This window comes from Dasypus novemcinctus, chromosome 18, assembly GCF_030445035.2.
Source record: "Dasypus novemcinctus isolate mDasNov1 chromosome 18, mDasNov1.1.hap2, whole genome shotgun sequence".
Lineage (NCBI taxonomy): Eukaryota > Metazoa > Chordata > Mammalia > Cingulata > Dasypodidae > Dasypus > Dasypus novemcinctus.
The window spans coordinates 55,772,915-55,791,911 of NC_080690.1; the positions used below are offsets into that span (position 1 = coordinate 55,772,915).

Sequence of the window (18,997 nt, forward strand, 5' to 3'; positions counted from 1 at the left end):
TCTGAAAACCTGCAGAGAAAAGCACCATGTTATATGCAAGGGAGTCCTAATAAAATTGAGTGCCAGTTTCTCATCAGAAACCATGGAGGCAAGAAGGCAGTGGGTTAGAAAACTTAAAGGGCTGAAGGAAAACAACTGCCAGTCAAAAATTTTATATCCAGTGAGACTCTTTCAAAAATGAGGGAGAGATTAAGATATTTTCAGATAAAAACTGAGGGAGTACATCCACTAGAACTGTCCTACAAGCAATGCTATAGGGAGTTCTATAGACTGAAATGAAAGGACTCTAGACAGTGGTTCAAAGCAGGATACAGAAATAAAGACTGGGAAGTGGATTTGGCTCAATGGATAGGGCATCTGCCTACCACATGGGATGTCCAAGTTTCAAACCCAGGGCCTCCTGACCTGTGTGGTGAAGCTGGCCCACAAGCAGTGCTGGTGTGCGCAAGAAGTGCCGTGCCATACAGGGGTGTCCCCTGCGTAGGGGAACCCATGCACAAGGAGTGTGACCCATGAGGAGGGCCACCCCACATGATAAAAGTGCAGCCTGCCCAGGAGTGGAGCTGCACACATGGAGAGCTGATGCAGCAAGATGACACAACAAAGAGACACAGATCCTGGTGCTGCTGACAAGAATCCAAGTGGACACAGAAGAATACACAGTGAAGGGACACAGAAAGCAGACAATTGGGGGGGAGGGGAAGGGGAGAGAAATAAAAATAAATAAATTTTTTTTTAAAAAAAAGACCCATGGCAAGGTAACCACTTGATTAAGTATAAATGTCAGTATTATTGTACTGTATTATTTGGTATGTAAGTCCACTTCTTACTTCCTACAGGTGCTAAAATGCAAATGCATGAAAAGTAATGATAGGTTTTTGGATATACAATGTACAATGATATAAGTGGTAACAAGTACAAAATAAAGGTGGGGGAACAAAGGAGATGTAGCAGTTTGATATTGTTTATGAATTCAGAAAATATAATTATGTTTGTAAACCGGTCTGGTCCTCTAGGCTTGCTACCCTTTCACGGTTTTAGATTCAGCTGCGATTCCTTTGATTAAATTGTTAAGATTAGGGCTTTTATGTCATTAAGGTATGCAGGGTTGAGTCTCCGCCCCCTTGGTAGGACAATAAAACAGACACTTACCCAGGAGAAGTAGATGTACAAAGAAAGATACAGCAGAGAGAACTTGGTTTTGACACTGGAGCCCTGGGGTGAATTGAGCCATTTGCCTGATAGTTCACAGCTGACCTTGTGAAAAGAGCAGAGCAGCTGCCCTGGGAAGAGAGACAAGCCTTACAGCTGAGATTAGAAGCTGGACCATGGAACTTTAAGAGGTAAGAGGAAAGCTGAACCCTTGCAGATGTCACCTGCTATCTTGCTTCAACGCGTGGCATCAGACTTTGGTGAGCGAAGTAACTTACTCTTTATGGCCTTGTGATTGTAAGCTTCTACCCCAAGTAAATACCCTTTATAAAAGCCAACCGATTTCTGGTACTTTGCATCAGCACACCTTTGACTGTCTAATACAATAGTCCCTCCTCATCTCACGTAAACCACACCCAAACACACCCAGAAACACATTTATTAATGCCAAATCTCTATAAGCACATTGTCTCTCACGGATTCATACTCAGTTAAAACATACATATCAACGTCCATTCCACAACAGTATATACCTGTTCTATCACCATCACACAATTCATCCACACACTCGGGTACAGTCACAAACCATTTCCACATATCATTCAAGTTCCTCTCCCCAGCGACAGTTTTAAATGTAAACCATCTCACACTCATGACAAGAACTGAAACACAGAAAACGTCAATTCTCGCAAATACAGCATTTCCTCATATCGCATTGTTTCCGGCACTTCTTCAAGGTAAAAAATTCTTTATCCTAGATTTGTCCTTTCTGGCGGGTAATCGTACTAGTTTCCATTGTTCTCAGTCAATCCCCTGGTCTTTCACAATTAGACAACGTCATCTCATATCGCTTCCGTCCACACCGCAGAGGCTCTGGACAAGCTCGCCCTACCTCAGGGATCAGCGGTTCACCCAGCTGAGTCCCTTCTGGACCCAGCAGTCAAGCTTCCTCCTCTTCTTTCTCCCAACCAACTGACTTGCAGACACACGCCACAGGGACCACGAAACCCGCCTGCCCGCTAGTCACACGTGTACCCTGCACAAATTGCCTCACGTAGCACGTGCACGTCACAAATAACGTCAAATGCAATCGCGCCCTCCTCGGAAATGTGCTGTCACGTTATCTCAAACAGCTTCCCACAAGTGTAACGCCTCACATTATTAATAACTCACAATTACTGCGCGCATAGACGAGCCCAAGGCGCGAAGCTATGCGGGTATGTGCACAGACATGAGGATCTCAAAACTTTTACATACAAACCTCCTCACACACCCACACAATCGATGTCATATCCACCCCTCTCCCTCTCTAGGCGACTTACCCTCGGATACGCGCACATGCGGATTCACACAAAACACACCTCACACCACAACCTCACAGGCCACGTTGAGGGAGCAGGGACAGTCCCTGTGTCAGGCCCGAGATCTGCCCTTAGAGGAATTCGAGATCCTCAAATCCAGACGCAAAGAGGTGGAAAGAATCCGAGGAGGTTATGACGTCACTACGGGCCTGAGTGAAACTGCGCAGGTGCATTGCTCAGCATCGCGCGTTGAACTCCGCAGTTCTTTCCTCTCGGACTACTTTTCCCAGAAGACATAGCTGCCAAGGCAGCTTCCGGTAGGGGCATTGGTGGAATAGTCTGACGCGGGAGCTGCGTGCGTCCTCGTGTGGAAGCCAGCTCGGAACTTGGACTCGAGCTCTCCCCGAGGAGGTTGATGGTAAGGAATGCTGATCTCCCAGGGCCAGGGAGCAGGAGTGTCCGAGTGTCAGGCCTCAAACTGCGGGAGCGTCCCAAGGGTTGGGTTGTGTGATGAGTTTGCGCCACGAGACGGGTTTGTCTCCAGACTGTGTGTGTTGTCGATTGTTTTGACAGCGAAGTGGGTGCGTGATTGTGCATTTGTGATGGTGTGCATAATCATTTGTGTGAATGAAGTTTGTTTGTAATTGTGACCATGACTGTGGGTGACTATTTGTGTAGGTCCCATTTAGAATTACGTAAAAGAAAATCGCATTTTGAAAAACCGTTACACTCAGGCGCACAGAGACAGCTAGGGATACACTCGAGAGTGGTCAGTTTTAGAGTCACACACAATACAAAGCTTCTCTTCCATCTGTGTTGTTTTAGCCTCTGTTTGTGAAATTCTGGTTACACATGCATTGGGTCTTTTGGATTTGTTTTCTATTTTCATGATCTTTTTTTCTCCTACTGCCTTTTTATGTTTTCTCTTAATTCAGTGACAGTCAGGACAGTTCTGACTGGGATCCATTTCATCATAGGACTGGGGCACTGATCTGGCCTAAATCCCTCCTGCTGAGGAGCCTGAGCCCTGTCTTTCTTGAATCCATCCTGCTACGAGGGGTTCCCCTGTTGAGTAAGGCGGCATTTTTTTTTTTTTTAATAATCCAATAGCTTTGACTTTTATTCATTCATGTTAAGTCACCTGAAATGATACCTGGTGCATTTGAATGTTCATTAATGTAAATGGCTGAACAAATCCATTTCAACGGACACTCAGGATCCCATACTTCACTTAAACACAGCATCATGACAACTCCCACACTAAAACAGTACTTCATTTTGTAAATTTTGACCCGTTATCACTCCCATGTTAAAATTGTATCATCTGTCAAGTGTACAAGATGAAGAACAATTTTAAATGGGTGTTGTACCTGGAAAATAAATTTTTTAACTCCATTTACATGTTTCAAAACTGCTGGGTCCCAAGTCCATCAAACTTTCAGGCTGCCAGTGTCATGTGCAGCATACTAAAGCTATACTATTTGATTAACCTATTAATTCTAGTAAGGTGGCGTTTGTCCAAATTCTCTTTAATCGTTTATGTATGTTTTCATGGGGAGTGGGTGTAGGAGATAGGAAGCCAGAAGAAAAAGTCATTCTAATTTAGTATTTGGGAAGATTAGAGGCAAGATTGTCCCATGTCTTTTCTTACCCCTCTCTCACCTAGCAACACCTTCTTTGGACTGAGTTTCTTCTAAAGTGGAAGCCAGAAGAGGACTAAAAAAAAAAAGTCATGGCCCATGTAAGTTTGTGTTTTCTTGCTCCTAATTGAAATAGTCCTTTTTTTCGCCCTATAGGTCATAGGAATGTTGGCATTTTTCATTGTTTTTTGCATTCTTACCAACTCAAGAATTATATAATAATTTACTAGTGAATAAGTGCCAAAAGTCCAGGCCTTCCCTTTTTGCTCTTTCCAAACAATGTTCATATACTCATTCACTAAATAATTCCTCATCGCCCATATGTTCAGTCTTCTACCAGGGATGTGAAGAGAAGAGAAAAAACATTCTTTTAAGGGAAATATTAATGTTTCTCTTATGAGAACTTTGGTTTGATGAGGTGATTTAACAAATATTATCAAGTATCTACTATGTGACAGGGAATTTCTAGATAACTAGAAATCGATCAGTGAAAAGAAAGTCACATGAACAAAATCTTCCTTGGTGAACTTAATTTATAGTGGGAGAATTAGAAAATAAGTAACTAAATTATATAGTGCAAGACTTAATACATATAAAGGAAAAAGAATTAACAAAAAATAATTATGGTTGAATGGGACCTCACATATATATTTTTAATGTAATATTATTACAAAGTCAATAAAAAAATTAAAAAAAAATTATGTGATAAAATAAGACCAAAGACGAAATATATGTCTTATCAAAAAAGCATAGGTGCTTTAACTAACCTATTAAAACAAAAAGACTTTCATATTCAGTGTCAAAGAAAAACCCAGCTCTCTGCTCTATACATCAGACACTTAAAGTGATTCAGAAAGTTTACAAATAAAAGGATGGGCAGATTATATTTGGCAAATTATATTTGGCAAAGAGAAACTAAAAGAAAACAGACCATGTAAAATTTGAGCCCTGTCATAGCATTAAGTATAACAAAGAAGGGCACTATGTATTTCTAAAGTATACATTTCACAATGAAGATATAATAGTTATTAATATTTCTGTATCAAATATTACAGTAGCAATTTACCTAAAGCAAAATTTAGAGCAGATACAAGAAGAAGTAAACACTCGTCAGCAGTAAATAACATTTATTCACCTCTCTCAGTCCATGTCAGGATGAATGGACAAAATTTAGTAAGGAGTGCTCAGTTCGGCAGCACATATGCTAAAATTGAAACAATACAAAGAAAATTAGCATGGCCCCTGTGCAAGGATGACATGCAAATTTGTGAAGCATTCCATACTTTTAATCACCTTCTCACTGAAAAAAATATATAGTAAGAATATGGAAGTACTAAATTACATAACCCATCAGATCTACCTTATTGATAAGTGTTTTAAATTCTGTATCCTGATGATATTGAATATGCTTTTTCAAGTGCCCGTAGAACATTTAGAAAGAATGACAAAACATTAGGCCACAGTTAAGTCCAAGAAGTAGGAATGATAAACGTTCACTGAGCACAGTAAAATACAACTAGACTTTAATAAAAGATGAGAAAAATAAAGCTCTTTCAACTGACAGTTTATAAAGTTTGTCTCAGTAACTCCTGGGTCAAAGAGGAAATTAATCGAAAAGTACAGAATATCTAGTAATCAAAGATAGTACTACATATTGGAATCCATGGCATTTAGTTAAACACAAAGATAAGAAATTATATGTAAAAAATAACTTTAAAAATAGATTAAAGAAACTATCTGTTAGAACAGGAAAAAATTACAACTAATAAATAAGCTGGTTCTTTTAAAAAGATCAATAAAATGATCACTAAAGCCTTGACACAGGAAAAAAAGGGAGAGAGCACAAATATGCGAAATAAGAAAGGGAAAACCCACAAAAACAAGAAATTAAAGAGAATCTTGAGTAACAACTGTGTTTGATTCTTTGGCAATATAATTTTTTAAAACCCACATGTATACTATTCTCAGTTGTTCTTCCTTCCTTCTCAAATATGTGAATTTCTTCCTGGTATCATTTCCCTTTAGCCTGAAGATTTCCTTTTAGCATTTCCTGTAGATGGGTCTCTTGATTACAAGTTCTCTCAGCTTTCATTTATGTGAAAATGTCTTTATTTTACCTTAATTTTTGGTATCAGTGCTCCAAAAATTAAGACAAAATGTACCTCTTGTATTTTCTGGAAGATTTTTGTGTCAAATTAATATTATTTTCTTCCTTCAATGTCTGGTAGAATTCACCTCTGAAGGTATCTGTGATGGACAGAATAATAGTCCCCCAAAGATGCCCACAACCTAATTCTTGGACTGTCAAAATGTTACCTTCCATGGCACAAAGCACGTTGTAAATATAATTAAATTAAGGACCTTGAGATGGGAGACTATGCTGGATTATCGGGTATGCCCTGAACAATTAAAGTTTTTAAAAGTAGAAGAGGGAAACAGAAGAGTTAGAGTCAGAGGGAGATGTGAGTATGGAAGAATGGTCAGAGAGATGCAATATTACTGGCTTTGAAGATGGAGGAAGGGGGCCATGAGCCAAGATTGTGAATGGCCTTTAGAACTGGAAAAGGCCAGGAAAAGCTTTTCCTCTAGTGTGGGGAACCCTGCAAAGCAGAGTCCCTGGAAGCCTGCAAAGCAGGCTCCATGGTTCACAGGAAGAATATAAATAAAGAAGAAAGTGCCCACTGGGCAAGGTATGTGCTCAACAAAATATGCTGAGTATGGATAAGGAAATTGTGTTATCTGAGGGCTAATGAAATAGAAGAGTAACTTTTATATTTGTAGTGACCTAGAAACTCAAACTTCCCATGAGAACCACTGAATGTGCTGTCTCTACTTATGATATAAAATAAAATGTGTGATCAAGCCAAGTACCTGAGGTAGCTACAAGCTCCTCACAGTCCACCAGGCCCCCGCTATTTTGTGTCTGTCATTTCTTCAGCCTCACACCCCTCCCTCCTCTGGAACCTATTCAGCTTTGTGGTCACAGCACTCTAGAGCCTCCAGAAAAAAATGCAGTCCTGTCAACACCTTAATTTTAGCCTAATGAAATCTGTATTGGACTTCTAACCTACAGAACTGTAAAATAATAAATTTGTGTTGTTTTAAGCCACTGCACTTATGGTAATGTGTTGTAGCAGAAATAGAAAATTAGTACACTATCTGAGTCTGGTGTTTTCTTTGTGGAGAGATTTTAATTACCAATTTAATTTCTTTGGTAGATATAGGGCTCTTCAGGTTTTTTAATTTCTTAAATCAGTTTAGGTAATTTGTATCCTTCAAGGAATTTGTTTATTTCACCTTAGATGTCAAATTCATTGGCATAAAATTCTTCATAATATTCCCTTTTTTAAAATGCCTGTCAGATCTATTGTGATAGCCCCTCTTTAATTCCTAGTATTGGTAATTTAAGTCCTTTCTTTATGATCATTATACCTAGAGGTTTAACAATTTTATCGATCTGTTTGAGGAAGTAGCTTTTTATTGATTTTTCTCTCTAGTTTGCTCTTATTCTCTTTCATTGATAATCCATCCTTCCTTCCTTATATTTTGGGTTTAATTTTTTCTTCTTTTTCTAGCTTAAGTTTCCCTTTTGATTTCTTCTTTGACCCATGGTTATTTAGAAGAATAACTTCCAAATATTAATATTTGTTTTTTTTCCCAATTATCTTTCTCTTGATTCATTTTTAATTTGGTTATTTGGTGGCCACAGAATCTACTTTATGGTTTCAATCCTTTTACATTTATTAAGTTTTGGTTTATGGCCCAAAATACATGCTATCTTGATTAATACTCCATGTGCACTTGAAAATACATGTATTTTATACTGTTGTTGGGTGGGAGGTGTTTGTCATTTAGGTCAAGTTGGTTGTAGTGGTGGATCAACTCTTCTATATCTTTAACGATTTGCCTACTATTCCTTCCAGTTCTGTCAGTTTTTTAAATTTATGTATTTTGAAGCTCTCTTATTATTTACAGGCACATTTAGGATTGTTATGTCCTTTATCCTTATGAAATGTTCTTTCTTATCCTTGATGATATTCTCGAGCTCTCTTCTGTCTATGAATATAGTTACTTCAGCTTTCTTTTATTGGTGTTTTATGATGTATCTTTTTCTGTCCTTTTATTTTACCTGGCATATTTTAGGCATATCTCTTATAACAGCATATTTTGCATCCTGTTTTTTCTATCCAGCCTGACAATCTCTGCCTTCAAGTATTTAGACCAATGTTTTGCCAAACGATGCCATTCAGCCAAATCCAGCTTGCAGCCTGTTTTTGGATGGCCCTTGAAATAAAAATGGTTCTATGTTTTTTAAGCTTTATAAATAAACAAAGAAGAATATGTAATAAAGACCATGTGACCCACAGAGCCTAAAATATTTTCTGTATGACCTCTTTCAGAAAACATTTCCAAATTGTTTAGACCATTTAAATTTAAATAATTATTCATATAGTTTATCTTGTCATCTATTTTTCTTCCTTTATTTCTATTTTCCTGCCTTCTCTTAATTTAGTATTTTAAAGATTCCAAGTTATTTCCACTATATGATTATTAGCTATATCTCTTTGTTTTACTAGTTTAGGGGTTGTTACTAGGGTTTATTGTAGTCTTACAATAATTTTATACCACTTCATGGATAATATAAAAAGCTTAAAAGATGAAAACTTTCTATTTCTCCATCCTGCTTCTTTGCTATTTTTGTTATTTTTTTAATTCCCAACCCCCCAGGCATATAGCATCACTCAACCTCTTTTTCATACTCTTCACCCCTGAAAAGATGTGCTTCTTTTCAATAATGCATACCTTTCTATATTATCTTATATACGTCAATTTTTAAGTTTTATCTTATGAGTTCATATTGATTACCCTGCATTGTTAATCTCAACTTTATTTTTCATATTCTGTGCACTAATATATTATATGAAGAAATAAGATTCTAAATATCTGTATTCTTTCTGATCTCTTCCACATTTATTATTTCTTACGTGTTTTGCTGGATACATATTGCTATTCTCCCTAACTTCTTCTTGAGGTTTCGTTAATTCTCAGGTGAATCAGGAAGATTAGATGGTGGTCTCTGTTAACTGTTGACTTCCTGGCTTTGTGTGCCTCAGAATAACAGCATACCTCAATATTATCCATTGACAGTGTCTGTCACCCTCTGTATATTTATCCTTTCCAGATGACTATTAGATTTCCTAGGACTTCAGAGAGGCTCCTCTTTATTAGCCCTCACCATTTTTTCACTTAACAGATGTTTCTTTGGAAACATCTATATGTCCTATTTTATAGGAGGGAGCCATATGTTTTATTGCTAAAGTAAGTTTAAACTACACATGCTTTTCTCCCTTTAAACAGTTGATTATCTTTTCAAGAAATTAAGTATAAATGAGGTCTTCTTTTTTCTAAGATTTATTTTTCATTAATTTTTCTCCTCCACCCCAAGTCTGTTCTCTGTGTCCATTCTCTGTGTGTTCTTCTGTGTCCGCTTGTATTCTTGTAAGTGGCACAGGGAATCTTTGTCTCTTTCTTGCATTATCTTGCTGTGTCAGCTCTCCATGTGTGCAGCACCGCTCCTGGGCAGGCTGCACTTTTTTTGCGCATGGCAGCTCTCCATACGGGTCGCACTCCTTGTGCATGGGGCTTCCCTACATGGGGCACACCCCTGCAAGGCATGGCATTCCACGCAGGTTAGGAGGCCCTGGGTTTGAACCCTGGACCTCCCATGTGGTAGGTGGACACTCTAAAAGTTGAGACAAATCTGCTTCCCTAGAGGTCTTTTTTATTTATCCATATATTTACAATTCCTGGTGTTCTTCATTCCTTTGCATAGATCAAAATTTCTCCCTAGTATCACTTCGACCTATTAACATTTCTATAGCTCAGGTTTTTTTGGTGACAAATTTGTTCAGCTTTTGTTTGTCTGAAAGAAATGTTATTTCTCCTTTATTTCGAAGAATTTTAGCAAAATATAGAATTACAGGTTGACAGCTTTCTCGCTGCATGTTAAAGGTGTTATTCTGTTGTCTTCCTGCCTCCATTGTTATAAATGGGAATCACTTAGATGCAGTGATGAAGTAGGAAGAGAGTTGAATTTATCTAGGATTCAGACTTTGTTAAGCAAATATGAAATGAGAGGGTCAAGGGAGTTCAGGTTGACAGTGATTACGAAAGTGAGTGATTTCTTGAGCTTGGAATTTAAGCAGAGTAAGAAGGAAAGAAGAGATATGAATGGAGGGAGTAACAATGTACATTGATTATTGCTAGGGTTACTTCAAATTACTGTTTTGGAGATGATGCAATTATTGCAAATGGCAAGATCAAGGGTAGTAACATGGGAAGTGAATTAAGCAGAGTGGAAGACAAGGTCATTGAAGTAGAGGCATTCAGGGAACTGGGAGGCCAGGGTGTTAGAAGGAATAGGTATGTGGATATTTTAAGTCACTGAGAATTAAGATAGGAAATTATTGGAGGTAATGACACTGTGCCAGGAGCTAAAACTCCTGAGGGACAGAAATGTGGATGTTAATAAATCACTGCAAACAGGGGAGGTATGCGTAGTATGATCTGATGAAAAGAAGACAATAGATTTTAGAATAGGAGGAACAGTTGTCTGACATAAACTCTGAGTAGCAAGGAGGACAGTGGTGTGAAGGTTGTAAGAGAAAGAACAGCTGCCACCTTAGGAATGTAAAGTGGTGCAGTGCGTGGGAACGAAAGACTCATGCACCAAAACTCATATGCAGGGAGGGCTCCATTTGGTTTATTTCTCTTCCTTATATGACATGTTTTTTGCATTTGGCCAGGGACGGTGGTTAAAATTAAATTTTTCAAGGATGTTTTGTCTTGGAACAAGAGACCTTGTCTCTAGGCTCACATTCTCTCTTGCGGCCAGGTGCAAGAAGTCATTTTCAAACATCAATGAAGAAGAGATAGCTTGTGCAGAAATAAGCAAGGACAGAGCTATTTTTGCTCTGAAGCAAAAACAGATGAGCTTTAATAAATCATTTAACCATGCTCTTGCCAAGGTGGTGGAACTAATCCCCACAGTGCAGCTGCTGTGGAAGAGTTTGGCAGTTCCTCAAAACGTAAAACTGACTACCATATGATGGCAGTCCCACTTCTTGGTATATGCCTAAAATAATTGAAAGCAGTGACTCAAACATATTTGTACACCAGTGATCATAGCAGCAGCGTTCACAGTAGCCAAAAGGTGGACACAACCCAAATATCTATCAATAGATGAAAGGATAAACAAAACAAAATTTGGTATATATGCTAGAGAACAATTTAGCTATAAAAAGAAATGTTTTGATACATGCTATAGTATGGATGAACCAGGAAGACATCATGTTGAGTGAAATAAGCCAGACGCAAAAGGAAAAATGTATGATTCCACTTATATGAAATAACTAGAATTTACAAATTCATAGGAACAAAGTAGAATAGAATACAGTTTACCAGGGGTGAGAGGGGGTAAGGGGAATGGGAAGTTAACACATAGTGGGTACAGGGTTTCTGTTGGAGGTGATAGGAAACTTTGGGTAATGGGTGGTAGTGAGTGTAGCTCAACATTGTGAATATGATTTATCGCTCTGAATTGTATGGCTAGCAGTGTTTGAGATGGGAAAGTTTATGTTGTATATATGTTTCCACAATTTAAAAAAGAGACTAAAGAAACAATGACAGTTACATGCAATAATGAGCCTAGATTGGATCTAGTAATGGAAGAGAAAATGCCCAAAAGTCATTACTGGGATAATTTTTAAAAATGGCATGTAAACTTTATGCTTTATATCAAGGTTAAATTTCTTGAACTTGATAACTGTACTTCATGAGGTTATGCTGTGAATGTCCTTGTTCTTAGGAAATACCTATGGAAGTATCAAGGTATTCAAGAAACATGATATATGCTGCCTACTATCAGTTGTTTAAAAAACAGATCCATTGATAGAATATAGAACAAATGTGGCAAAATGTTAAAAAGTTGATTAATCTGGGTATCTGGTTAGGGGGTATATTGGAATTCTCTATATTGGTTTTGTATTATTTTTGCAACCGTTCTGTAAGTTTGAAATTATTTCAAAATAAAAGTTAAAAACAAAATCCAGTCACCACTTGCAGTGTCTCATGGGAGTTGGTGTTCTCAGGGATGAATGGTTGATTGGATTACACATGGGAAAATTTTGAACTTCTCCATAATTTTGGGTTTTTTAGTTAGATATAATATGGTAGGAATTGGTGTTAGGTGATCTCAGTGGGTGGAGAGGCCTTTGGCTTTGTGAGACTTTAGGATTAGGTTGAGGTGATTGGTACCTGACTATAGAAAGATACCGGTCTTGCCAACAATTAGATGAACCCTATTTACAAAGTCCATTTTAAGATTGAAGAGAATATGCTAGACTCAGGTCACTACCTGAGTCAGTATCATTCTATATTATTCTCTAAATTAGGAACATGGATAGCATATAGGGAAGGATGGTAGATAGTCACAGGTAAGATCTTCTGGACGTAATTTCAAAAAACTCAGAACTGGAAAAGACTAAAGATTTCTGTGCACCTCAGAGGTACAAGTTTAAGAGAGTGATGAGATCTCTTTTTTATAATATCAAATGTTAGGCCACCAAATTTTTAAAAGAGATGTTATAGTTACTATTACTGCATAAGAAATCACCCCAAAACTTAGTAAATGAAAATTACAAGACCATCATTTTGCCCCTAAATCTGCAATCTAAGCAGGACTCAGTGGAGCCAACTCATTCCTGTTCCATGTGGTTTCAGCTGGGATGACTCTGCCAGGAGTTGGAGCATCCACTTTCAAGATGGTTCCCTTATATGGTTTGCAGCTTGTTGCTGGCTGTTGGCTAAGAGCTCAGCCAGGGCTTTGGTTTGGGGATCTGGGTTTCTTTGCAGATAAGCTGTTCTTTAAGTTGCTTGGGCTTCCTAGGAATATGGTTGTTGAGTTTCAAGAACAAGCATCCCAAGAGAGTAAGGCAGCAGTATGGGGCATTTTTTGATCTACCCTTGGAAGTCACACAGTCACTTGCGCCATAATCTCTAAATTGAGTAAGTCACAGATACAACTAAGGTTCAAGGGAAGGAGACATAGACCCCAAACCAATGTGGGTGGGCATGTCAAGGTTATATTGAAGAAGAGCATATATATGGGATGGCAGATTGCTGTGTCCATCTTTGAAAAAAATAATATGCATTAGATGTTTACTAAAGAATTTTCGGGAAAGTAAAATTACTTTTGACATTATAGTCATCATAATGAAAAAGAATCTTCAAGTCCTTTTTCTCAAGACTTTTGTGAGACTTTCTGGAAAGATAAAAAAATTTTTCAACTAATTTAATTGGGAATCTCTACTTATTTTCTTAATTTCTAGACATCTGATTAACAGAAGTTTCCCCCTTCCTGCAAAGGGATGTGTGTGCAGTGGAGCAGGTGCAGCTTAATAGTTGAGTACCTGCTTCACATGTACAAGGTCCTGGTTCAATCACTGATACCTCCTTTAAAAAAAAGAGAGATAATAAAGGGCATGTGTGCAGTTATCAAATTAAAGCATAACCTGTAGGCCCTCTGCCTTAGTCATACCAAGTTCCTTTTTGACCCAGGTCACCAGCTTCCAGCCTTAGTCTTTTGACTTACTATACCATCTCCTTCCTGCAGTGACTTCTTTTAGTACCTCTCCTTCCTTTATAAAAAATGTTTCTCATAATTTTAAAAATAGTGCTGTGATTTTTTGTTTCAGGGGTTGGTGATGTTCAGAGATGTGGCAATAGATGTCTCTCAGGAAGAATGGGAATGCCTAAACCCTGCGCAGAGGAATTTGTACAAAGATGTGATGTTGGAGAACTATAGCAACTTGGTTTCGCTGGGTAAAATTATCTGCCCCTAAGAATCTGTATCTTGGAGCGTCTGCTTCTCCCCTATGGATTTTAGGTTACTGTCCAAATAACTAGATGAAATATTCTGTATAAAAATGAGCCCAGTTAGATGGAGGTACACCTTCATTTTCCGCATCCTCACACCTTCCTCTCATCTTTCCTATAATTAACATTTTTCCTTTATGATTAAGGGGAAGAATTCGAGTTCTGCCACATTGAAACATAACATCGTCAAAGAAACCAGGCTTTGTTTTGTGTTTCTCTTCTACCGTATGAAACCTTCAGGTACACTAGCAAAGATTAAAACTAAACTCAGGGGAAGCGGACTTGGCCCAGTGGTTAGGGCATCCGTCTACCACATGGGAGGTCCGCGGTTCAAACCCTGGGCCTCCTTGACCCATGTGGAGCTGGCCCATGTGCAGTGCTGATGCGCGCAAGGAGTGCTGTGCCACGCAGGGGTGTCCCCCGTGTAGGGGAGCCCCACGTGCAAGGAGTGCATCCCATAAGGAGAGCCACCCAGCGCGTAAGAAAGTGCAGCCTGCCTAAGAATGGCGCCGCCCACACAGAGAGCTGATACAACAAGATGACGCAACAAAAAGAAACACAGATTCCCATGCCACTGACGACAACAGAAGCGGACAAAGAAGAAGACACAGCAAATAGACACAGAGAGCAGACAACCGAGGTGGGGAGGTGGGGGGGTGAGAAATAAATCATTTTTTAAAAAAACACTAAACTCAGGGAAGTGGATGTGGTTCAAGTGGTTGAGTGCCTGCTTCCCACATGGGAGGTCCTGGGTTTCAGTTTCCATTGCCTCCTGAGGAGAATGGAAACAAACAACAAGCAAAAAAATGTATATATATAAAAATCAACTTGGAAGCCGATGTGGCTCAGTAGTTGAGCTCCAGCTTCCCACATACGAGGCCCTGGGTTCATTCCCCAGCCCCTGGTACTTAAAAAAAAAAAGTGTGTGTGTGTGTGTATATATATATGTATGTATGTATGTATCTGAGAATAAATGCCTTGGGAAGCTTTTTTTTTCCTAATAGCAAAATAAGCAGAAAATGTATATAAATTTGAATAACAGTTTATCACCTATTTGCTTCATTTCTCATAACCCTGATTTTACCTGAATATGAGTAATTCATCCCTTCTCCTTTCTTTCCTCTGTAGGCCTTATCAAGCACCCTGTTGATCTATGCTTTATTTTTATTCTAATCAATTCTGAATCACAGTATTTGAGTACTTTCCTCGCCACCTCATCTCCATTTCTTTTCTTATAACCAGGTCTTTCCATTTCTAAGCCAGATGTGATTTCCTCGTTGGAACAAGGGAAGGAGCCCTGGATGGTTGTGAGGGAAGTGTCAGAAGGGCAGTGCCCAGGTGAGTAATCAGTAATCAGGCAGCAGCAAGCTGTTGCAAGGAGTAGGCCAACTGGTCAGTGAGACAATAGCAAATGAGAGGGTTGGTGGGACTATCTCATCAAAGACCCAAAGTCTATAGAGAAAAGTAAGATCTTTTCAGTATAATCTACCAAAGAGCTTCATTTTTATTCCAACTTAGTACTCCTGTGTTTCACTTCTCTGATTTTTTTTTCCATGTTAAAGCAGAAGGTACTCTTCTTTCTTCCAAATGGCAATCCTTTTACCAATTCTTTCAATCAATTTTCTCTATTGCAGTTAAAGTTATATTGAGTCTCTATTACATGAAAATCCATTCATTCATTCATTCATTCAATACTATTTACTGAGTGCCTATTGTGGGTCAGAAACTGTGTTGGGGCAAAGGATATAACACAATAATCTCAGACTTTTGTGTAGTTGACACACAGGGAATAAAGAAATATACACTCTAATGTCAAGCACTATGAAGAAAGGCAGGGTAAGACTGTAGATAATATTTGAAGGATATTGGGTTAACAGGGTTATTTTAGACAGACTAATTAGGGAAAACCTCTCTAGTAAGATATTTGAGGAAAGATCTAAAAAAAAGTAAGATAGGTAAGTATCTGGGAGATAAAAATGGGAACATACGGAGAGACTAACGGCTGCAGAAATTCTGAGGTGGGACTACACTTTATATCTTGAGAAATGGCAAGAAGATCAAGCCATATAGTGGCTAGAGCAGACTGCATAAGGGGAGAGGTAGGAAGAGATGAGGTCAAAGATTATGCTAGCCGCGAAGTGGATATGGCTTAAGCAGTTGGGCACCCACCTACCACATGGGAAGTCCTGGGTTTGGTTCCTTGTGCCTCCTAAAGAAGATCAGCAAGACAATGAGTTGATGTGATGGGCTGGCGCAGTGAGCTGGTGCAACAAGATAACACAATGAGAGAAACAATAAGCAGGGAGCAGATGTGACTCAAATGATTGGGTGCACCTCCATCCCACATGGGAGGTCCCGGGTTCAGTTCCTAAAAAAAAGGAAAAAACAAGGAGACTCAGAGAGCAGACAGTGAGTGCAAACAACAAGGAGGGGGTGTGTGTGAAATAAATCTTAAAAAAAAAAAAAAAGATGGAAGTGTTGAGAAATATATTCAATATATAATTTGAAAGTAATGCTAAGAAGATGTGTTAATGGATTATAATTGGGCCATGAGAGAAAGATAGAAAAAGTAGGAGAATCTCAAGGTTTTTATGTTACATCTGGGTAAACAGTGGTGTCTTTTATAGTAATAGATATAGAGTAGGTAGTGGAATGGAAATTTAAAATTCTATTTTGGTTATGTTAAGTTTGAGATTCCTATTAGTCATCAAGTGAAGATATTTAGAAAGCAGTTGAACATGCCCGCTTAAGTTATAGAACAATTTAGGGCAGTATATACTATAATTGTGGAAGTTCTTAGCATATGAATGTATATTTGAGCTGTGGGACTGGATCAAAGCTCCTAAAAAATGAGTACAGAACACAGTACTGAATCCTGGGTCCCCATGACATTTGGAAGTGGTCTGAAGGAGGAGAAGGCATAGTAAAAGAGTGATTCTGGTTCCCAGAAATTGAGTGAAGAAAATGTTTCAAGAAAGTAGGACTGATAAAGTGACTCACATGCAGCTAAGAGTGAATATAGGATGAAGGTGAGCTTTAAAGATGGTGATCAGCCCCAAGTAGAGTGGCTTAAAGGAAGAACAGGAGTGGAGACAGTGGTGATAGTGAGTGTTGCTTCCTCTTTTATTGCTGAGTTGCATGACCTCAAAATAGCATGGAAATCAAACTCTTATCAGATATGTAGTTTCCAAATATTTTCTCCCTTTGAGTGGGCTGCCTTTTCACCTTCCTAACAAAGTCCTTTGAAGCACAAAAGTGTTTAATTTTGAGAAGGTCCTATTTATCCATTTTTTCTTTTGTGGCTCATGTTTTGGATTAAGGTTTAAGAAACCATCACATAACACCAGGTCTTGAAGATGTATCTCTACATTTTCTTCTAGGGGTTTTTATAGTTACGGCTTTTATATTTAGGTCTGTGATCCATTCTGAGTTACTTTTTGTATAAGGAGTAAGATAGGCGTCCTTTTTCATTCTTTTGGGTATGGATATCCAGTTCTCCCAACACTGTTTGTTAAATAGACTGTTCTTCCCCAGCTGGGTGAGCTTGACCAGCCTTGTCAAAAATCAGTTGACCATAGACATCAAGGTCTGTTTCTGAATAATTTGGTTCCATTGGTGTATATGTGTATCTTTATACCAGTACCGTGCTGTTTTCACCACTCTAGCTAGGTAATATGATTTAAAGTCTAGAAGTGAATCCTCCAATTTTGTTCTTCCTTTTTAAGATGTTTCTGACTATTTGGGGTCCCTTATCCTTCCAAATAAATTTGATAATTGGCTTTTCCATTTCTTTAAAAAAAGACTAGTGGAATTTTTATTGAGATTGCATTGAATCTGTATTCCAATTTGGGTAGAATGGACTTTTTTTTTTTTTTTAAACTTATTTTTTATTTCTCTCCCCTTCCGCCCTGCCCCCTGTTGTCTGTTCTCTGTATCCATTCACTGTGTGTGTTCTTCTGTGTCCGCTTGGATTCTTGTCAGCAGCACTGGGAATCTGTGTCTCTTTTTGTCGTGTCATCTTGCTGCGTCAGCTCTCTGTGTGTGCGGTGCCACTCTTAGGCAGGCTGCCCTTTTTTTGTGTGGGGCAGCTCTCATTACGGGGTGCACTCCTTTCACGTGAGGCTCCCCTATGCAGGGGACCCCCCCCATAGCATGGTACTCATTGCGTGCAGCAGCCCTGTGCATGGGCCAGGAGGCCCTGGGTTTGAACGCTGGACCTCCCATGCAGTAATCAGATGCTCTATCAATTGAGTCAAATCCGCTTCCCCATAGTATCGTCTTATCTCTTATTTCATTTCTGATTTTATTTATTTGCATCTTCTCTCTTTTTTTCTTCATCAGTCTAGCTAAGGGTTTGTCAATTTTGTTGATATTCTCAAAGAACTATTTTTGGTATTGTTGATTCTATTGTGATTTTTTTTTTGCTCTCATTTTCATTTATTTTTTGCTCTGATCTTTGTTATTTCATTCCTTCTGCTTGCTTTGAGATTAGTCTATTGTTCTTTTTCTAGTACCTCCTGCTGTATAGTTAGGCCATCGATTTTAGCTCTTCTTTTTTTTTTTTAAAGATTTATTTATTTATTTATTTTCCCCCCCTCCCCTGGTTGTCTGTTCTTGGTGTCTATTTGCTGCGTCTTGTTTCTTTGTCCGCTTCTGTTGTCGTCAGCGGCACGGGAAGTGTGGGCGGTGCCATTCCTGGGCAGGCTGCTCTTTCTTTTCACGCTGGGCGGCTCTCCTCACGTGCGCACTCCTTGCGCGTGGGGCTCCCCCACGCGGGGGACACCCTTGCGTGGCATGGCACTCCTTGCGCGCATCAGCACTGCGCATGGCCAGCTCCACACAGGTCAAGGAGGCCCGGGGTTTGAACCGCGGACCTCCCATATGGTAGACGGACGCCCTAACCACTGGGCCAAAGTCCGTTCCAGCTCTTCTTTTTTAATGTAAGTATTGAGGGCTATAAATTTCCTT

The 18,997-nt window shown here is 39.0% G+C and overlaps 2 protein-coding genes and 1 non-coding gene across 18 annotated transcripts in view; 2 read left to right on the plus strand and 1 right to left on the minus strand.

Annotated features, from left to right (window-relative positions):
• ZNF567 (zinc finger protein 567) overlaps nt 1–2,708 on the minus strand; it is an 80,601-nt gene extending 77,893 nt beyond the window's left edge. For 2 of the 15 annotated variants that reach the window (XM_071209532.1, XM_071209539.1), the window contains exon 1: nt 2,475–2,668. The gene's annotated coding sequence lies outside the window, so the exon portion shown is untranslated. Of the gene's footprint in view, nt 1–1,152 lie in introns of all 15 variants that reach the window. The other 13 variants (XM_071209540.1, XM_071209528.1, XM_071209535.1 and 10 more) reach the window with 11 other exon arrangements.
• A 72-nt stretch (nt 2,709–2,780) lies between these two features.
• The window catches only part of LOC101447741 (zinc finger protein 461), a 41,912-nt gene continuing 25,695 nt past the window's right edge, over nt 2,781–18,997 (plus strand). Inside the window, exons 1-5 of one of the 2 annotated variants that reach the window (XM_012530432.4) lie at nt 2,791–2,871; nt 3,389–3,525; nt 4,120–4,194; nt 13,849–13,975; nt 15,272–15,367. In XM_012530432.4, coding sequence (XP_012385886.1) covers nt 4,186–4,194; nt 13,849–13,975; nt 15,272–15,367 — 232 coding nt within the window. In that variant the 5' untranslated portion in view covers nt 2,791–2,871; nt 3,389–3,525; nt 4,120–4,185. Of the gene's footprint in view, nt 2,872–3,388; nt 3,526–4,119; nt 4,195–13,848; nt 13,976–15,271; nt 15,368–18,997 lie in introns of both variants that reach the window. The other variant, XM_012530429.4, reaches the window with a different exon arrangement.
• Nucleotides 5,274–5,380, plus strand: LOC111758835 (U6 spliceosomal RNA). Its single transcript, XR_002792988.1, has one exon. It is a non-coding gene; the product is annotated as a U6 spliceosomal RNA (small nuclear RNA).